Consider the following 17,263-nt stretch of genomic DNA (forward strand, 5'->3'; position numbering starts at 1 on the left):
CTTTGTTGGTTTACGTTTTCGAGGAGGTAACCAGGAGGGTCAACGAGGGTGGTGCGTATGATGTGGTGTAAATGGATTTTAGCAAAGCTTTTGATAAGGTCCCACATGGCAGACTGGTCACGAAAGTAAAAGCCTATGGGATCCAGGGCAAAGTGGCAAGTTGGATCCAAAATTGGCTCAGAGGCAGGAAGCAAAGGGTAATGGTTCATGGGTGTTTTTATGACTGGAATAATGTTTCCAGGGGGTTTCCGTCAGGCTCAGTACTAGGCCCCTTGATTTTAGCACCCAGTCTAAGATGGCCTCCCCCCCAGTTGGTTCCTCGACATATTGGTCTAGAAAACCATCCCTTATGCACTTCAGAAAATCCTCCTCCACCGTATTGCTTCCAGTTTGGTTAGCCCAATCTATATGCATATTAAAGTCACCCATGATAACTGCTGCATCTTTATTGCATGCACCCTTAATTTCCTGTTTGATGCCCTCCCCAACATCACTACTATTGTTTGGAGGTCTGTACACAATTCCCACTAACGTTTTTTGCCCTTTGGCGTTCTGCAACTCTACCCATATAGATTCCACATCATCCAAGCTGATGTCCTTCCTAACTATTGCATTAATCTCCTCTTTAACCAGCAATGCTACCCCACCTCCTTTTCCTTTTATTCTATCCTTCCCGAATGTTGAATACCCTTGGATGTTGAGTTCCCAGCCCTGATCATCCTGGAGCCACGTCTCTGTAATCCCAATCATATCATATCTGTTAACATCTATTTACACAGTTAATTCATCCATCTTATTACGGATACTCCTTGCATTAAGACACAAAGCCTTCAGGCTTGTTTTTTTAACACCCTTTGTCCTTTTAGAATTATGATGTAGTGTGGCCCTTTTTGTTTCTTGCCTTTGTTTACTCGGCCTTCCACTATTGCTTTTTACCTTTCTACCATCTGTTTCTGACTCCATATTACTTCGCCCTGTCTCGCTGCATCGGTTCCCATCCCCCTGCCATATTAGTTTAAACACTCCCGAACTGCTTTAGCAAATGTTACCCCCAGGACATCAGTTCCAGTCCTGCCCAAATGCAAACAGTCCATTTTGTACAGGTCCCACTCTTTTCCATTTTATATATCTATCGAAACTCTTGCTATCTGTTTTTATATTTTGTGCTAGTTTACTTTCATAGTCTATCTTCCATTTCTTAATCATTTTTTTAATCATTCTTTGCTGGCTTTTAAAAGCTTCCCAATCTTCTGTCCTCCCACTAGTTTTGGCCATTTTGTATGCCTTTGTTTTTAATTGGATACCGTCCTTTATTTCTTTAGTTAGCCACGGATGGCTATCTTTTCTTTTACACTCTTTCCTCCTCACTGGAATATATTTTTCTTGATAGTTGTGAAATATCTCCTTAAATGTACGCCACTGTTCATCATCCGTCCTATACTTTAATCTATTTTCCCAGTCCACTTTAGCCAACAATGCCCTCACACCTTTGTAGTCTCCTTTATTTAAGCTTAGTACGTTGGTTTGAGATCCAACTTTCTCACTCTCCATCTGAATTTGAAATTCAATCATGCTATGATCACTCATTCCAAGGGGATCCTTTACTAGGAGATTGTTTATTAATCCTGTCTCATTACACAGGACCAGATCCAAGATAGCCTGCCCCCTGGTTGGTTTCGTTACATACTGCTCAAGGAACCCATTCCTTATGCACTCTATGAACTCTTCCTCAATGCTACACAGGCCAATTTGATTTGTCCAATCAATATGGAGGTTAAAATCACCCATGATTATTGCTGTTCCCTTTTTACACTACCCCACTATTTCTTGGTTTAGACTCCGACCAACAGAGTTGCTACTGTTAGGGGGCCTATAGACTACGCCCCCCCCAGTGACTTTTTCCCCTTATTATTCCTTATCTCCACCCAAACTGTTTCAACATCCTGATCATTTGAGCCAATATCATTTCTCACGATTGCAGTGATTCCATCCTTTATCAACAGAGCTACCCCGCCTCCTTTTCCTGTCTGTCTGTCCTTCCGGATTGTCAAGTACCCCTGAATATTTAGATCCCAATGCTGGTCACCTTGCAACCACATCTCTGTTATAGCTATCAAATCATACTGATTTGTATCTATTTGTGCCATCAACTCATCTATTTTGTTATGAATGCTTCGTGCATTTCGAGAAAGAGCCTTTAAATTTGTTTTTTTACCCTTTTTACTTGCTTGTTTCCTCTGTCCTTCAAACTCACTTTCTTTATTTTTGCTTTCTAATTTCAGCTTTACTCCCCTCCCTACTGAATCTATTTTCAGGTTCCCATCTCCCTGCCAAGTTAGTGTAATCCCCCCCCGCTCTCCATCCCCCCAACAGCACAAGCAACCCCCGCCCCCCCCACCCCCCGCGAGGTTATTGGTCCCAGCTCTGTTGAGGTGTAACCCGTCTGGCTTGTACAGGTCCCAACTCCCCCAGAAGCAGTCCCTATGCCTCAGGAAACTAAAGCCCTCCAATTTACTCAAATAATCCACTAAATGCCTCAAATAACCTTAAAATCTAACTCTGAACTCACATAAAGATATCTGTGTAAAACTCAGCCTTCTCTGATGTAAGAACATAAGAACATAAGAATTAGGAACAGGAGTAGGCCATCTAGCCCCTCGAGCCTACTCCGCCATTCAACAAGATCATGGCTGATCTGGCCGTGGACTCCGCTCCACTTACCCGCTCGCTCCCCATAACCCTTAATTCAATTATTGGTTAAAAATCTAACTGTCTATGATTTGAATACATTCAATGAGCTAGCCTCAACTGCTTCCTTGGGCAGAGAATTCCACAGATTCACAACCCTCTGGGAGAAGAAATTCCTTCTCAACTCTGTTTTAAATTGGCTCCCCCGTATTTTGAGGCTGTGCCCCCTAGTTCTAGTCTCCCCGACCAGTGGAAACAAGCTCTCTGTCTCTATCTTGTCTATCCCTTTCATTATTTTAAATGTTTCTATAAGATCACCCCTCATCCTTCTGAACTCCCAACGAGTAAAGACCCAGTCTACTCAATCTATCATCATAAGGTAACCCCCTCATCTCCGGAATCAGCCTCCAAAGCTAGTATATCCTTCCTTAAGTAAGGTGACCAAAACTGCACGCAGTACTCCAGGTGCAGCCTCACCAATACCCTATACAGTTGCAGCAGGACCTCCCTGCTTTTGTACTCCATCCCTCTCGCAATGAAGGCCAACATTCCATTCGCCTTCCTGATTACCTGCTGCACCTGCAAACTAACTTTTTGGGATTCATGCACAAGGACCCCCAGGTCCCTCTGCACCGTAGCATGTTGTAATTTCTCCCCATTCAAATAATATTCCCTTTTACTGTTTTTTTTTCCAAGGTGGATGACCTCACATTTTCCGACATTGTATTCCATCTGCCAAACATTAGCCCATTCGCTTAACCTATCTAAATCTTTTTGCAGCCTCTCTGTGTCCTCTGCACAACCCGCTTTCCCACTAATCTTTGTGTGATCTGCAAATTTTGTTACACTACACTCTGTCCCCTCTTCCAGGTCATCTATGTATATTGTAAACAGTTGTGGTCCCAGCACCGATCCCTGTGGCACACCACTAACCACCGATTTGCAACCCGAAAAGGACCCATTTATCCCAACTCTCTGCTTTCTGTTAGCCAGCCAATTCTCTATCCATGCTAATACATTTCCTCTGACTCCGCGTACATTTATCTTCTGCAGTAACCTTTTGTGTGGCACCTTATCGAATGCCCTTTGGAAATCGAAATACACCACATCCATCGGTACACCTCTATCCACCATGCTCATTATATCCTCAAAGAATTCCAGTAAATTAGTTAAACATGATTTCCCCTTCATGAATCCATGTTGCGTCTGCTTGATTGCACTATTCCTATCTAGATGTCCCGCTATTTCTTCCTTAATGATAGCTTCAAGCATTTTCCCCACTACAGATGTTAAACTAACCAGCCTATAGTTACCTGCCTTTTGTCTGCCCCCTTTTTTAAACAGAGGCGTTACATTAGCTGCTTTCCAGCCGCTGGTACCTCCCCAGAGTCCAGAGAATTTTGGTAGATTATAACGAATGCATCTGCTATAACTTCTGCCATCTCTTTTAATACCCTGGGATGCATTTCATCAGGACCAGGGGACTTGTCTACCTTGAGTCCCATTAGCCTGTCCAGCACTACCCGCCTCGTGATAGTGATTATCTCAAGGTCCTCCCTTCCCACATTCCAGTGACCAGCAATTTTTGGCATGGTTTTTGTATCTTCCACTGTGAAGACCGAAGCAAAATAATTGTTTAAGGTCTCAGCCATTTCCACATTTCCCATTATTAAATCCCCCTTCTCATCTTCTAAGGGACCAACATTTACTTTAGTCACTCTCTTCCGTTTTATTTATCAGTAAAAGCTTTTACTATCTGTTTTTATGTTTTGCGCAAGTTTACTTTCGTAATCTATCTTTCCTTTCTTTATTGCTTTCTTAGTCATTCTTTGCTGTCGTTTAAAATTTTCCCAATCTTCTAGTTGGCCACCTTATATGCATTGGTTTTTAATTTGATACTCTCCTTTATTTCCACGGCTGGTTATCCCTTCTCTTACCGCCCTTCTTTTTCACTGGAATATATTTTTGTTGAGCACTATGAAAGAGCTCCCTAAAAGTCCTCCACTGTTCCTCAATTGTGCCACCATTTAGCCTGTGTTCCCAGTCTACTTTAGCCAACTCTGCCCTCATCCCACTGTAGTCCCCTTTGTTTAAGCATAGTACGCTCGTTTGAGACACTACTTCCTCACCCTCAATCTATATTACAAATTCAACCAGACTGTGATCACTCATTCCGAGAGGATCTTTTACTACGAGATCGTTTATTATTCCTGTATCATTACACAGGACCAGATCTAAGATAGCTTGCTCCCTTGTAGGTTCTGTAACATACTATTCTAAGAAACAATCCCGTATGCATTCTATGAATTCCTCCTCAAAGCTACCCCGTGCGATTTCATTTGACCAATCGATATGTAGATTAAAATCCCCCATGATTACTGCCGTTCCTTTTTCACATGCCTCCATTATTCCCTTGATTATTGTCCGCCCCACCGTGAAGTTATTAGTTGGGGGCCTATAAACTACGCCCACCAGTGACTTTTTCCCCTTACTATCTCTAATCTCCACCCACAACGATTCAACATTTTGTTCATCAGAGTCAATATCGTCTCTCACAACTGCCTTGATATCATCCTTTATTAACAGAGCTACCCCACCTCCTTTCCCTTCTTGTCTATCTTTCCGAATTGTCAGATACCCCCGTATGTTTAATTCCCAGTGTGGAATGGACTGCAACTCCATTTTTTAAAATGGTGTCCGTAGCACTGGATTCGATCAGATAAGATCTGATAAGACTGCACTTTTCTCGGTGGTAATTTAGGCCAGTGGAAAAAGTGGTGGTGCTGATGAATTCACCTCCGGTGATAATTTACGGTGGTATTTCGGTGTTGCACATTTAATGATGTCATAAAAGTGTAAAAAAAAATATCGGTGGTATTTTTTACCACCAGTGATAAATCACTGATGAATTTAACACCGATGGTATTTTCGCTGGTAAATGGGTGGTAAACGATCGAACAAATGATGAAAATCGAGCCCCAAGATTCTATGATTCATGGCTAAAGACTGGGTGTGTGAAATGAGGAAGACACAAGGGTGGAGCTGTGATGAGGGGAGGGCAGAAAAACCATAAGAACATAAGAAATAGGAGCAGGAGTAGACCATTTGGCCCCTTGAGCCTGCTCCGCCATTCAATAAGATCATGGCTGATCTGATCTTAGCCTCAACTCCACTTTCCTGCCCGCTCCCCATAACTCTTGACTCCCTTATCGATCAAAAAATCTATTTCCCACCTTAAATCTATACAATGACCCAACCTCCACAACTCTCTGGGGTGGAGAATTCCAAAGATTCACGACACTCTGGGAGAAGAAATTCTTCCTCATCTCCATTTTAAATGGGCGATTCTTTATTCTGAAACTATGGCCCCTAGTTCCAGATTCCCCCACGAAGGGAAGCATACTCTCTGCATCTACTCTGTCAAGCCCCCTCAGAATTTTATATGTTTCAATAAGATCACCTCTCATTCTTCTAACCTCCAATGAGTATAGGCCCAACCTGCTCAATTTTGCTTTATAAGACAACCCTTTCATCTCAGGAATCAACCTAGTGAACCTTCTCTGAACTGCCTCCAATGCAAGTATATCCCTCCTTAAATAAGAGTCCAAAACTGTACGCAGTGCTCCAGGTGTGGTCTCACCACAATTGTAGCAAGACTTCCCGACTTTTATACTCCAACCCCCTTGCAATTAAGACCAACATTCCATTTGCCTTCCTAATTACTTGCTATCCCTAAATGTTAGCTTTTTGTGTTTCATGTACAAGGATCCCCACATCCCTCTGTACTGCAGCATTTTGTAGTCTCTCCCCATTTAAATAATAATTTGCTTTTTTATTCTTCCAACCAAAATGGATAATCTCACATTTTCCCACATTATACTCCATCTGCCAAATTTTTGCCCACTCACTTAGCCTATCTATAATTCCTTTGCAGATTCTTTGTATCCTCTTCACCAACTTGCTTTCCCACTTATCTTTGTATCATCAGCAAATTTGGCTACATTACACTCAGTCCCTTCATCCAAGTCATTAATATAGATTGTAAATAGTTGAGGCTCCAGCATTGATCCCTGTGGCATCCCACTCGTTAGAGTTTGCCAACCTGAAAATGACCATTTATCCCAACTCTGTTTTCTGTTAGTTAGCCAATCCGCTATCCATGCTAATATCTCCAACCCTGTGAGCTCTTATCTTGTGCAGTAACCTTTTATGTGGCACCTTATCGAATGCCTTCTGGAAATCCAAATACACTCCCTCTACTGGTTCCCCTTCATCCACCCTGCTCATTGCATCCTCAAAAAATTCTCACAAATTATTCAAACATTATTTCCCTTTCGTAAAACCAAGTAAGAGATGCATGCAAGAAGGAGTTAATGTATGAGGATACCAGCATCTTGTACCCTTTCACCTCCACCACTGGCCAAGGGCTCAGCCATGAGAGGGGATCTCATAGAAACATATAAAATTCTGATGGGACCGGACAGATTAGATGCAGGAAGAATGTACCCGATGTTGGGGAAGTCCAGAACCAGGAGTCACAGTCTAAGGATAAGGGGTAAGCCATTTAGGGCTGAGATGCGGAGAAACTTCTTCACTCAGAGAGTTGTTAAGCTGTGGAATTGTCTACCGCAGAGAGTTGTTGATGCCAGTTCGTTAGATATATTCATGAGGGAGTTAGATATGGCCCTTATGGCTAAAGGGGTCAAGGGGTATGGAGAGAAAACAGGAAATGGGTACTGAGGTGAATGATCATCCATGATCTTATTGAATGGTGGTGCAAGCTCGAAGGGCTGAATGGCCTACTCCTGCACCTATTTTCTATGTGTCTATGTTTCTATGCCCCTGCCAAAAATGGCTAGCACTGACTCCTCCAAGGAGGTGAGGTGAGGCTAGGAATGGGAGATGATCCTTGTGATTTGTACAGATTGTTGGTAGATGAGTGACTGGGGGGTGCAGTCGTGGATTGAGCAGTGTGTGAGGCTAGTGATGCAGTTAATAGGAGATGGCTTTTGGAGATGCATTCACTGACCTTGACCAGTGGTCTGAGGACATGAAGCTTCTTTGGGCACTGGAGCCAGGTGATGAGGGCAACACTGCTGGCAGAGACGGCCTTGGTGATGTAGTCCCACATCATTCTTTCTGGGAAGCCTCCTGGCTCCTGTGGTTAGAGGACTTCTGTTGCAAAAACCCGTGCAAAAACCTACATGTCCCTTCTCTGGCTTGCTGAGCCATTTGTGTTAGTGCTGAAGCACTTTTCCCATTTTTTTGAGGATCAGAAGAGAATCCAGCTTTAAGTGCTGAAGACTCCCATTTGGGACTTCTTTTTAATGCTTTATTTTGAAAGGTGGTCAGGGCTGAAAACTGCATTTTTTCACTGCATTTTAATTGTTATCAGTTCTGAACGCATTGCCCCTTTAATTCATAGCCCTTTTACTTGCCCATAGTTCCCTGTGAGCTCCACAGCCTCACTCCCATTGCAATAAAAAATACAATTTTGCTCACTTCTGCTGTCAAGCTAGCTTCAGGGAACACGGTTGAGAAGTAGAGCTATTCCACTCTCCTGGGCATTAGTTATTATTGTATGAATTGGCTGGTTTCACATTGCAGGGGAGATGAGGTCACTCTCCTCCCTTCCAGCAGTATTCCTTGACTTTCACTTTGACATGAGCTAGAAGTAATTTGCGGTGGGGGGAAATCAGGTAGGAAGATTGGATTACTGTAACTATTCAAGGGGTCAAGAACACTTGAATTTTTCATGGCAACCTGTAGTCAGATAAATCACTGCTTGTTCTGAACAAAAAGCTTTGCACTAATTGAATACATCATAAGATTCACTTAAAAAAAATCTGTTAAAATGTGATTAGCTGGTTCAGCACCTGCAAATAAAGCAAGAGAGTGCATTACCGAGGAATTAATAGCCTTTTTATATCGAGACTAGTAGCTGCATTCGGGCAGTAAAAGCCAGCAGTCGCGAATTATACTGCTGGCTGCAAACCACCGTGTTCTCTTGAAGGGAGCCATATTCCAAAACAGTTGTGCAAGGTCTGATCTGCACTCTCTTCCAATGCAGCTATGCACGAATCTGCTCAGAATGCAGCTAATTGCTTAAATTAATCAAGACTGGATTAACCTGTCGGTTTTTTAGTAGCATTTTAAACTTATAAAGCATGGTCCAGTGAAACACCGAGAACCTTTTTGTAATCAAGATTTTAAAAGGTAGCTTTACATGAATTGCCAATGTGAAGCCCAAGCAGTATGAGATCACCTGCTCCCTTACCAGAATTCAGTATGCCGTCAAATCATTGATTACATTCCCCAATTATCCTGCAGTTTTTGTATTATTGTGACCTACATATTGATGTAGCAGCTGCAGTACAATCAGGCAATAAGACTGTTATTATTCCTGTCCCTTTGATAATCAGTGATCCATTCTGTTTCTGTTTGTGCCAGTAAATTCCCCAAATGACAAGAAAAGATAGTAATTTATTCAGTGATGATTATATTTGAATAATCGAACAGAAGTGTTATAATTTTTATTTAAAAAAAACAATTTTGATTGGGAGCTTTTGTTATAGCTACTACTTTATGGAATAAATTCAGCAATCCTGCATCCCACTTGGAACCATGCTTCAAGGGAGCCATATTCGGAAATAAGGCTAATTTTGTGCTGACCTGCACTCTCTTCAAGTGTGATCCCCACTTCGAGTGAAGGATCACTGAAATACTCTGTTATTAATAGGATATTCCACAGCTCTAACATATATCAAAAGAGCATGAGCAATTTACAGCTGGATGCAGACTCTGTAGTCACCTAGTGTGATACGTACCGCCCAAAACTAATTTGTTTCAATTTAATACGTTCTGATATTACCTGTGTTTTCAAGGAGAGCCAGAAATACTCGTATCTTCACCTCTGGAAAAACATAACTTTATTAAAAAATGCATTTGGAGAGAAATTCTACAATCTTCACACATTACAACACGTGTAATACTACATCATGGGCTGGTAACTGCACAATACAACATGGGAATCATGCAATTTATCAAAAACCTTTAGATCCACTGGTACTCAGAAAATTTATAGATTAAGTGACATTTTCCTCTTGAAAATAACTTTGTTAATTTTTAGAGAGCATTCACTCCTGCAGAAATATTCAATGCTTCAAATGTCAATTTCCTCATTGGTATAGTATTCAATTACACCCAATTTTGCTGATTTTCAAATTACATGGATTCCTTTACAGAAATAAGAGCATGAGTACACTTAGTGTCATTGATTTTTGGAATACAATGATGGTCGTGGAAATATTCAATCCATTTATTTTCACTGCACTAGTTTAATTTAATGATAATATTTTATGTTTAATATTATACAACATTACAATAGTGGTCATAGATAGCAGAAGGAAATATAAAATAATCCAAAGAATAATTATTTCTGAATACACTGAGTGGTGTTTCAGGCAATCTTCTTTTACCCATGTGATGTGGGAAAATTATTAAAGGTTTTAAGTAATTTATCATGCATTATTTATGTGAATATTAATATTGTAATAAAAACAACAGGACAAGGGTATAATATTTATAAGGGCTTTGCCTATTAAACTGCTTATAAGCCAAATACTTAAAACAAATTAATACTATTCTCTTCAAATGTTCTCTCATCTTCTCCTGAAGACAGTCATGCCGGGGGACAGTTTACCACGTGTGAGATTTCTTCCGGTACCTCACCCACACACAAACCAATTATTTAAAAGGCTGCTCTGCTTCAAACTCGGGGGAGTTTGGATGTACTCTGGAGGTCTTTGGAGGTGATGTGAACATCTGAACAAACATCTTATCATACTGTGGACGATTGGAATTTAATAGGTGTCTCAGTGGGGATATTCATTCTTTGTGACCAATCGGTAGAAAACAGATAGCTATTGGAATGGGACCTGTCCTTTCTCAGCCTCTCTTGATGACCAATTACATGCTGCAGACTCGAGATGGCAGAAGGTACGCTCGACAGCATCATGTGCCCAATGTAAGACGTGACAGGCTGATGAGGAGGACCAAACGTTGCACCCCCAGCAAGTACAGGGAGAAGCAGTCTTATCTCAACTTGCCCGACACCATCAGCCTTCGGAGACTGCGCTTCCACAAAGAGGTTATCACTGAGGTATGCCAGCTCATAAGGGGAGATCTGCAGCCTATCAGCACCATCAGTACTCCACTGTCCGTCAAGGTCAAAGTCACCGTGGCACTGTCGTTCTACACATCAGGTTCTTTTCAGGCCTTAGCTGGCGACATTTGCTAATGTGTCAGAATGCTACACATTGCTGCATTAGACAGGTAACTGACGCCCTGTACGTACGCAGGATGGGCTTTATCAGCTTCCCTATGACCAGGGGGTCAGACTGAGAGGGCACTAGGATTCTACTGAATTGCTAACTTCCCCAAGGTGCAGGGAGCAATAGACTGTACGCACATCACGACCCGGGCACCTTTTCAACATGCTGAGGTTTTCAGGAACTGCAAGGGATTCCACTGCCTGAATGTGCAACTTGTTGTCGACTACCAGCAAATTATTATGACAGTGAATGCTAAATTTCCGGGCAGCATCCATGATGCTCACATCCTGCGTGAGAGCACTGTATCTGACTTGTTTAACAATCAGCCACAAGGTCAATGCTGGTGACAAAAGATATGGCCTCGCCACCTGGCTGATGATCCCCCTGCATGACACCCACACCGAAGCTGAGAGGCGATACAATGAGAGCCACAGAGCCAGTCGCAATATTGTGGAGAAAACATTGGAGTGCCTAAGCAGCACTTTAGATGTCTGGACCACTCAGGAGGCGAGCTCCAATACCACCCTGAGCAGGTAGCTCCATTCGGGGTCGTGTGCTCCATGCTGCACAACTTGGTTATCAGGAGGGGATAAGAATTGCCAGAAGGGTCTGACAGTCCACCTCAGCAGAGCGAGGAAAAAGAGGTCAAGGAGGTGGACACTGACATTGGCCCAGACAATCAGGCTGACGCTGAAGCCATGCCCCCCCCTCCCCCCGTAGACCGCATGAAAAGGCCCGTGGTGCATGATAGCTGCAAGACTCAGGAGCTCATAAATAAGCGCTTTGCCTGAAAGAACGTTGGTGGTATTTACAAGATTGACACACTGCTGGGTGTGCAGGTCATACATTAATGGTGTGCATCACCTTGGTAACAGTTAAAGTTTAAGTTGATTGAAGTTAAGTGTAATTATACCCTTTGATGATAAGGAATCATCAGTGTGTAACGGTGCAGCTATCTGAGCCACTGTGCAACAAGGTTTTGTTAAATAAAAAGCATTTAAATCGAACATTTGTCTGAAATCATAAGTATTTCTGTAAAAACCAATCCTTCCCCCCCCCCCCGCACTCTTCTCATCCCCACTTCTACCCCTTCCCCTTCCCCTCCTGACTCCAAGCCGCCAGCCCAGAACTTCCCCAGGCGCTGCTTCATTGCAGGGGGGATGATGGCCGAACCACAGCTTGGACGAATACGGGAGAGGACGGTCCCGAGGTGGGAACGCGCTCCGAGCCATAGGCACGATGTTGCTCTTGGCTCTCATGTGTCGTTGGCAATGGGGGTGTGGCACCTAGGGGTGCAGTGTCACGCTCCGGGACCACCGGGAGCTCTCTGCCGCCAGTGTTCCTGGCTACCAGCTCCAGGGCCTCCTCCATCCCTTCCATGTTATATATTATTTGTTGGACAAAAACTTGTTCTTGTTGCTGCTGGTGAATCTCTCTCGTGTCTCCCACAAACAAGCACACACCACACCCACACACGCTTTCAGTCCCTCTCAGCTCCCTCTCTCTCTGTCTCCTCTTCTGTGTATGTAATGATGACCCCTGACCTCCTGAATCGTGGGAAACGAGCGTTGCCATGCCGTTGCTAAGGACAGCGACACTTTACGGCAGACGGTCAAGAGAGATTTAACGCTACCGCCCATTTCATATCGCTTGTGATAACGCCCAATTTCAAAAATGGAGGCTAGGGGCTTTGAGAATGGGCGAGAAGCCGGCAGTCTGAAAACCCATTTTTGCCCACGCCGGAAAATAACACCCATTTTTGGGCAATCTGCACAAATGTGTAAAATCTAGCCCAATGCCTCTCTTATTTCCTTTTTCACTTCCCCTTTGTACTTTTAATATTCAGCTTGATTCTCCTTTGTATTATCAAGCTGACCTCTGCCAAAAACCCCTTTTTCTGCTTTAGCCTACTCCGCAACTTCTTCGTCATCCAGGGAGCTGTAGTTTTGATTGGCCTCCCTTTCCCCATTGTAGGAATGTACCTGGACTGTTCCAAACTATCTCCTCTTTAAAGACCGTGCATTACTCCATTACATTTTTGATTCCCATTTACCCAGGCTAGATCCATCCTCAATTTGCTGAAACTAGCCCTCGTTCAGTTAGTATTTTTATTCTAGACTGCCCCTTGTCCTTCTCCAAAACAAGTCTAAACCTTATGCTAGTATGACCACTATGCCTGAGATGCTACCCAACTGTGACATTCTCCACTTGACCCACTTCATTCCCTGGGACTATATCCAACAATGCCTCCTTCCTCTTTGTACAAGAAACTTACTGATCAAGAAAATTCTCCTGAACACACTTCAGAAATTCCTCCCCTTCTCTGCCCTTAACACAATAACTGTCCCATTCAATACTGGAGTAGTTAAAGTCTCCCATTATCACTACCCTGCACTTCTTGCACCTCTCAGTAAATTCTTTGCAAATCTGCTCCTCTATCTCCTTCCCACTATTTGTTGGCCTATAAAATACACCAAATAGTGTAATAGCTCCTCTATTGTTTCTCAACTCCAACAAAATAGATTTATCTTAGACCCTCAAGGACATTCTCTCTTTCTAGCACTAACATTTTCCCTAATAAAAACTGCTACCCCTCCTCCTTTTTTCTTTCCCTATCTTTCCTGAATATCTTGTACCCAGGAATATTAAGCATTTAATCCTCCTTTTTTGAACCAGGTCTCAGTTATTGCTACTACATCATATTCCTATGCCTGCAGCTCATTAACTTTACGTTGTGCATTTACACACATGCACTCCATATCTAACTTAGACCTGTATGTAGTTTCTATAATCCAACCTAATTCTATATTATTTCTAACTCGAGCAGCTCGAAATGATTTATAGCCCAGGAATGGGCGGCATAATTAGAAAAATTGGAGAATTAGCACCAGGTGCAAATGCTTTAGACTGCATGCAAAATTCGTGCTCACTGCTCAAAGAAATGATTGGAGTCCTAATTTAATGCTTAAAGCCGAAGCTCATTGGGGTTATACTCAAAGGGCGGACCATATCAGGTGCCGTCTAATCGCAAGTCAGGAGGAGGAGGAGGAAGACAAAGAAGAAGAAAAGGAAGAGGAAGACAAGGAAGAGGAAGAACGACGATGACGACGATTAGTATTCCTCCCCCCTCCTGGCAAATCCATGCTTTAGGGAGAGACCCTGCAAATTCTGCGATCAAGCATTGGAGGTATTGGTGTTTGCTGTGGAGCGACAGAGGGTGATGCTCCACCCGACAAGTGGAAGGAGGCCCTCGCCATGAGTCTTCCGCACCATGTGGAGGGAGGTAGCGCAGCAGGTCTTAGATAGCATTGTGGTCCCCAGGACCCACACACAGTGCAGGAAGAAATTTAACAAACTCACTCAGGTTGTCAGGGTGAGTGAATGCTTCAACCAATGCTACATACCACCATCTGAACCACAGGCTTCACACTGCCCAAAGCACCACACGCCCAGCACTCACCCATCAACAATTTCGACCGACCAACAGTCATACCCACATTTCACACCTTGCACACAACGACAGCTATTCAACTATGGCAAGCACAGCACTCAAAGACATTGCTCCATACTCACTCACACACTTTCCGTTCTCTTGCAGGACAAGGTGGCTCACAACAGAAGGGAGCAGGAGCGCACATGCGGGGGACAAGCCGACACCCAACCACTGTCTGCGCTGGAAAATAGAGTGCTGCAGATTATTGGGCGCCAGGTGGTGGGTGCCTTGGCCACCGGCAGCATTGACGCCCTTGGGGACAACAATGGCATGCTCATCCCTACTCCTCCTTCTTACATCCCGCTTCCCCCTCGCTCCACAAGTACTTTCCAGAAAATCATGCTGTATGCATGTATTTCTCCCTTTCTGCCCCCCTCCCCTCACCTTAACCCAACTCTTGTGCCTTTATTCTTTCAGATAATGAGCAAGCACCTGAGCAGCCTATCCCCGAGGGCACCATAGAGAGCGCGGCAGAAAAAGAGGAGGAGGAAGAATACACTGCGTCGCTGCATGTCTCACCCACAGGCACCAGCTTAGATACTGGCACTACTCGTTATTTAGAGGCTAGTATAGTAGCAGGATTTTCACAGGGTGAGATACTGCGGAGGAGTGGGCTGCAGAAAGGCCAGGGGGAAAGGGTAGTTTGGGGAACAGCTCCCCGGAGGGCGAGTTCGTGAGCGAGTTCTGCTGCACAAGACTCATATGAGGACCTCGATGGGGAAGCGTTCAGAAGAAGGGCATGCACACGGAGATAATAGGGACAATGGCAAGGGCCCTGAGAGCCTCTCAGCAATCATAAAGATGCTGGAGGAGTCCGCCTCCAACATTGTACAAGGCTCTGCGCACACCATAGAGCCTATCATTTCCAATGTGCAATGGGTGGTAAACTCCCAGAGAGACCGTGGCGATCCAGCCCTGATGCTGCATGTGATGGGCGATCTGGCTCCATTGAGGCACAGGTGGAAGCGATGCAACGTCTTATTGCTGTAATGCAGTCTATGCTTGGTGGCATCCAATCTCAGACTGCTCTTATGCAGTCTCCGCTTGATGCCACGCAGGTGATCAGGAAGGCCAATTGTATCTTGGCCTTTATTGCAAAGGAGATGGAGTATAAAAGCAGTGAAGTCTTGCTACAGCTACATAAGATATTGGTGAGGCCACACCTGGAATACTGCGTGCAGTTTTGGTTTCCATATTTACGAAAGGATATACTTGCTTTGGAGGCAGTTCAGAGAAGGTTCACTAGGTTGATTCCGGAGATGAAGGGGTTGACTTATGAGGAAAGGTTGAGTGGGTTAGGCCTCTACTCATTGGAATTGAGAAGAATGAGAGGTGATCTTATCAAAACGTATAAGATTATGAGGGGGCTTGGATGCAGAGAGGATGTTTCCATTGATGGGGGAGACTAGAACTAGAGGGCATGATCTAAGAATAAGGGGCCGGCTATTTAAAACAGAGACGAGGAGAAATTTCTTCTCTCAGAGAGTTGTAAACCTGTGGAATTCGCTGCCTCAAAAAGCTTTGGAAGCTGGGACATTGAATAAATTTAAGACAGCAATAGGCAGTTTCTTAAACGATAAGGGGATAAGGGGTTATGGGGAATGGGCAGGGAAGTGGAGTTGAGTCCATGATCAGATCAGCCATGATAGTGAATGGCGGAGCAGGCTCGAGGGGCCGTATGGCCTACTCCTGCTCCTATTTCTTATGTTCTTATGTAAGCTCTGGCTGGTGCCATCCTGGTTGGGTCTACCACCATCAACTGGGGCTTTCACAGTGTCGCAGCAGGCCAGTAATCTGTGCTCCAACAGATTGCTGAGGTGCTGTCCCAGGGGAGTGGCAGTGGGTCAGTTGAGCAGGAACAGATTCCTGCAGCCACCACTGCCACTCTGATGGAATGATTAGAATGTGGTGAGCAACGGGGATCTGGGGTTTAATTCATTCGAACCGCACTCTGATGAGGGTAGCTCTGACTGCTGTCGCCCATGCTGAAGTGGTGCAGTCTACAGCATGGTTCAGAGCTGGTTGTGGGTGTCATGCAAGGCCATCTGAAGTTTCACGCACAGACACTCAGCAGTCTTCCCTCAGCCCTGCTGCATCCAATGGGCCAACACTTCGTCGGAGAACAACGTAGGCACAGTAACGAGAGACACTAAGGGACTGCACAAGGGTGAATAGTTCATATTTTTGTTGTAAATATGTGTTTATTGATTATTGATAAATTTATTAATTCAGTTTGGATTCTTTTGTGGCGTGTTTCATTTCAGCTTTGCACTGTGATATGGCCTGCGACAGGGATGGAATTATGGAGCTGTGGTGAGCAACAGTGATTTGGGGTTTAATTCATTTGAACCGTGGCCTGATGAGGACCACATAGACCACCCTTCCAGAAGACCAATTGAAGGGCTGCCTCCTCCCTCACTCCTGATCCTCCTCCTCGTCATCTTCCTCTTCCTCGTCTCTTCCTCCTCTTCATCCTCCTGAGGTGGTCCCGCAATCCCTGGTGGCAAGGGCTGGGTCCTCATGATGGCCAAGTTGTGGAGCATGCAGCAGCCCACCATGGAATGGGACACCCGCTCAGCCGAGTACTGGAGGATACCTCCCCAGCGGGCAAGGCAGCAGAACTAATGGTCTGCTCGATGACCATTATATGAGTGCTGGGCAGGAGTGTTGGGGTTGCGGAGGAGAGCCATGAGCCAGGTGGAGAACAGATATCCCTTGTCTCCGACAAGCCAGCCGCAATCTTGACATA

General features: G+C 44.3%; 1 protein-coding gene across 1 annotated transcript in view; it reads right to left on the bottom strand.

The window, feature by feature from the left end:
• Positions 1-17,263, bottom strand: part of prex2 (phosphatidylinositol-3,4,5-trisphosphate-dependent Rac exchange factor 2) — a 910,511-nt gene that overhangs the window by 302,900 nt on the left and 590,348 nt on the right. The window contains exon 31 of the mRNA XM_070891336.1: positions 9,560-9,601. Coding sequence (XP_070747437.1) covers positions 9,560-9,601 — 42 coding nt within the window. The remainder of the gene's footprint in view (positions 1-9,559; positions 9,602-17,263) is intronic.

Source organism: Pristiophorus japonicus, chromosome 1 (genome assembly GCF_044704955.1).
Source record: "Pristiophorus japonicus isolate sPriJap1 chromosome 1, sPriJap1.hap1, whole genome shotgun sequence".
Taxonomy (NCBI): domain Eukaryota; kingdom Metazoa; phylum Chordata; class Chondrichthyes; family Pristiophoridae; genus Pristiophorus; species Pristiophorus japonicus.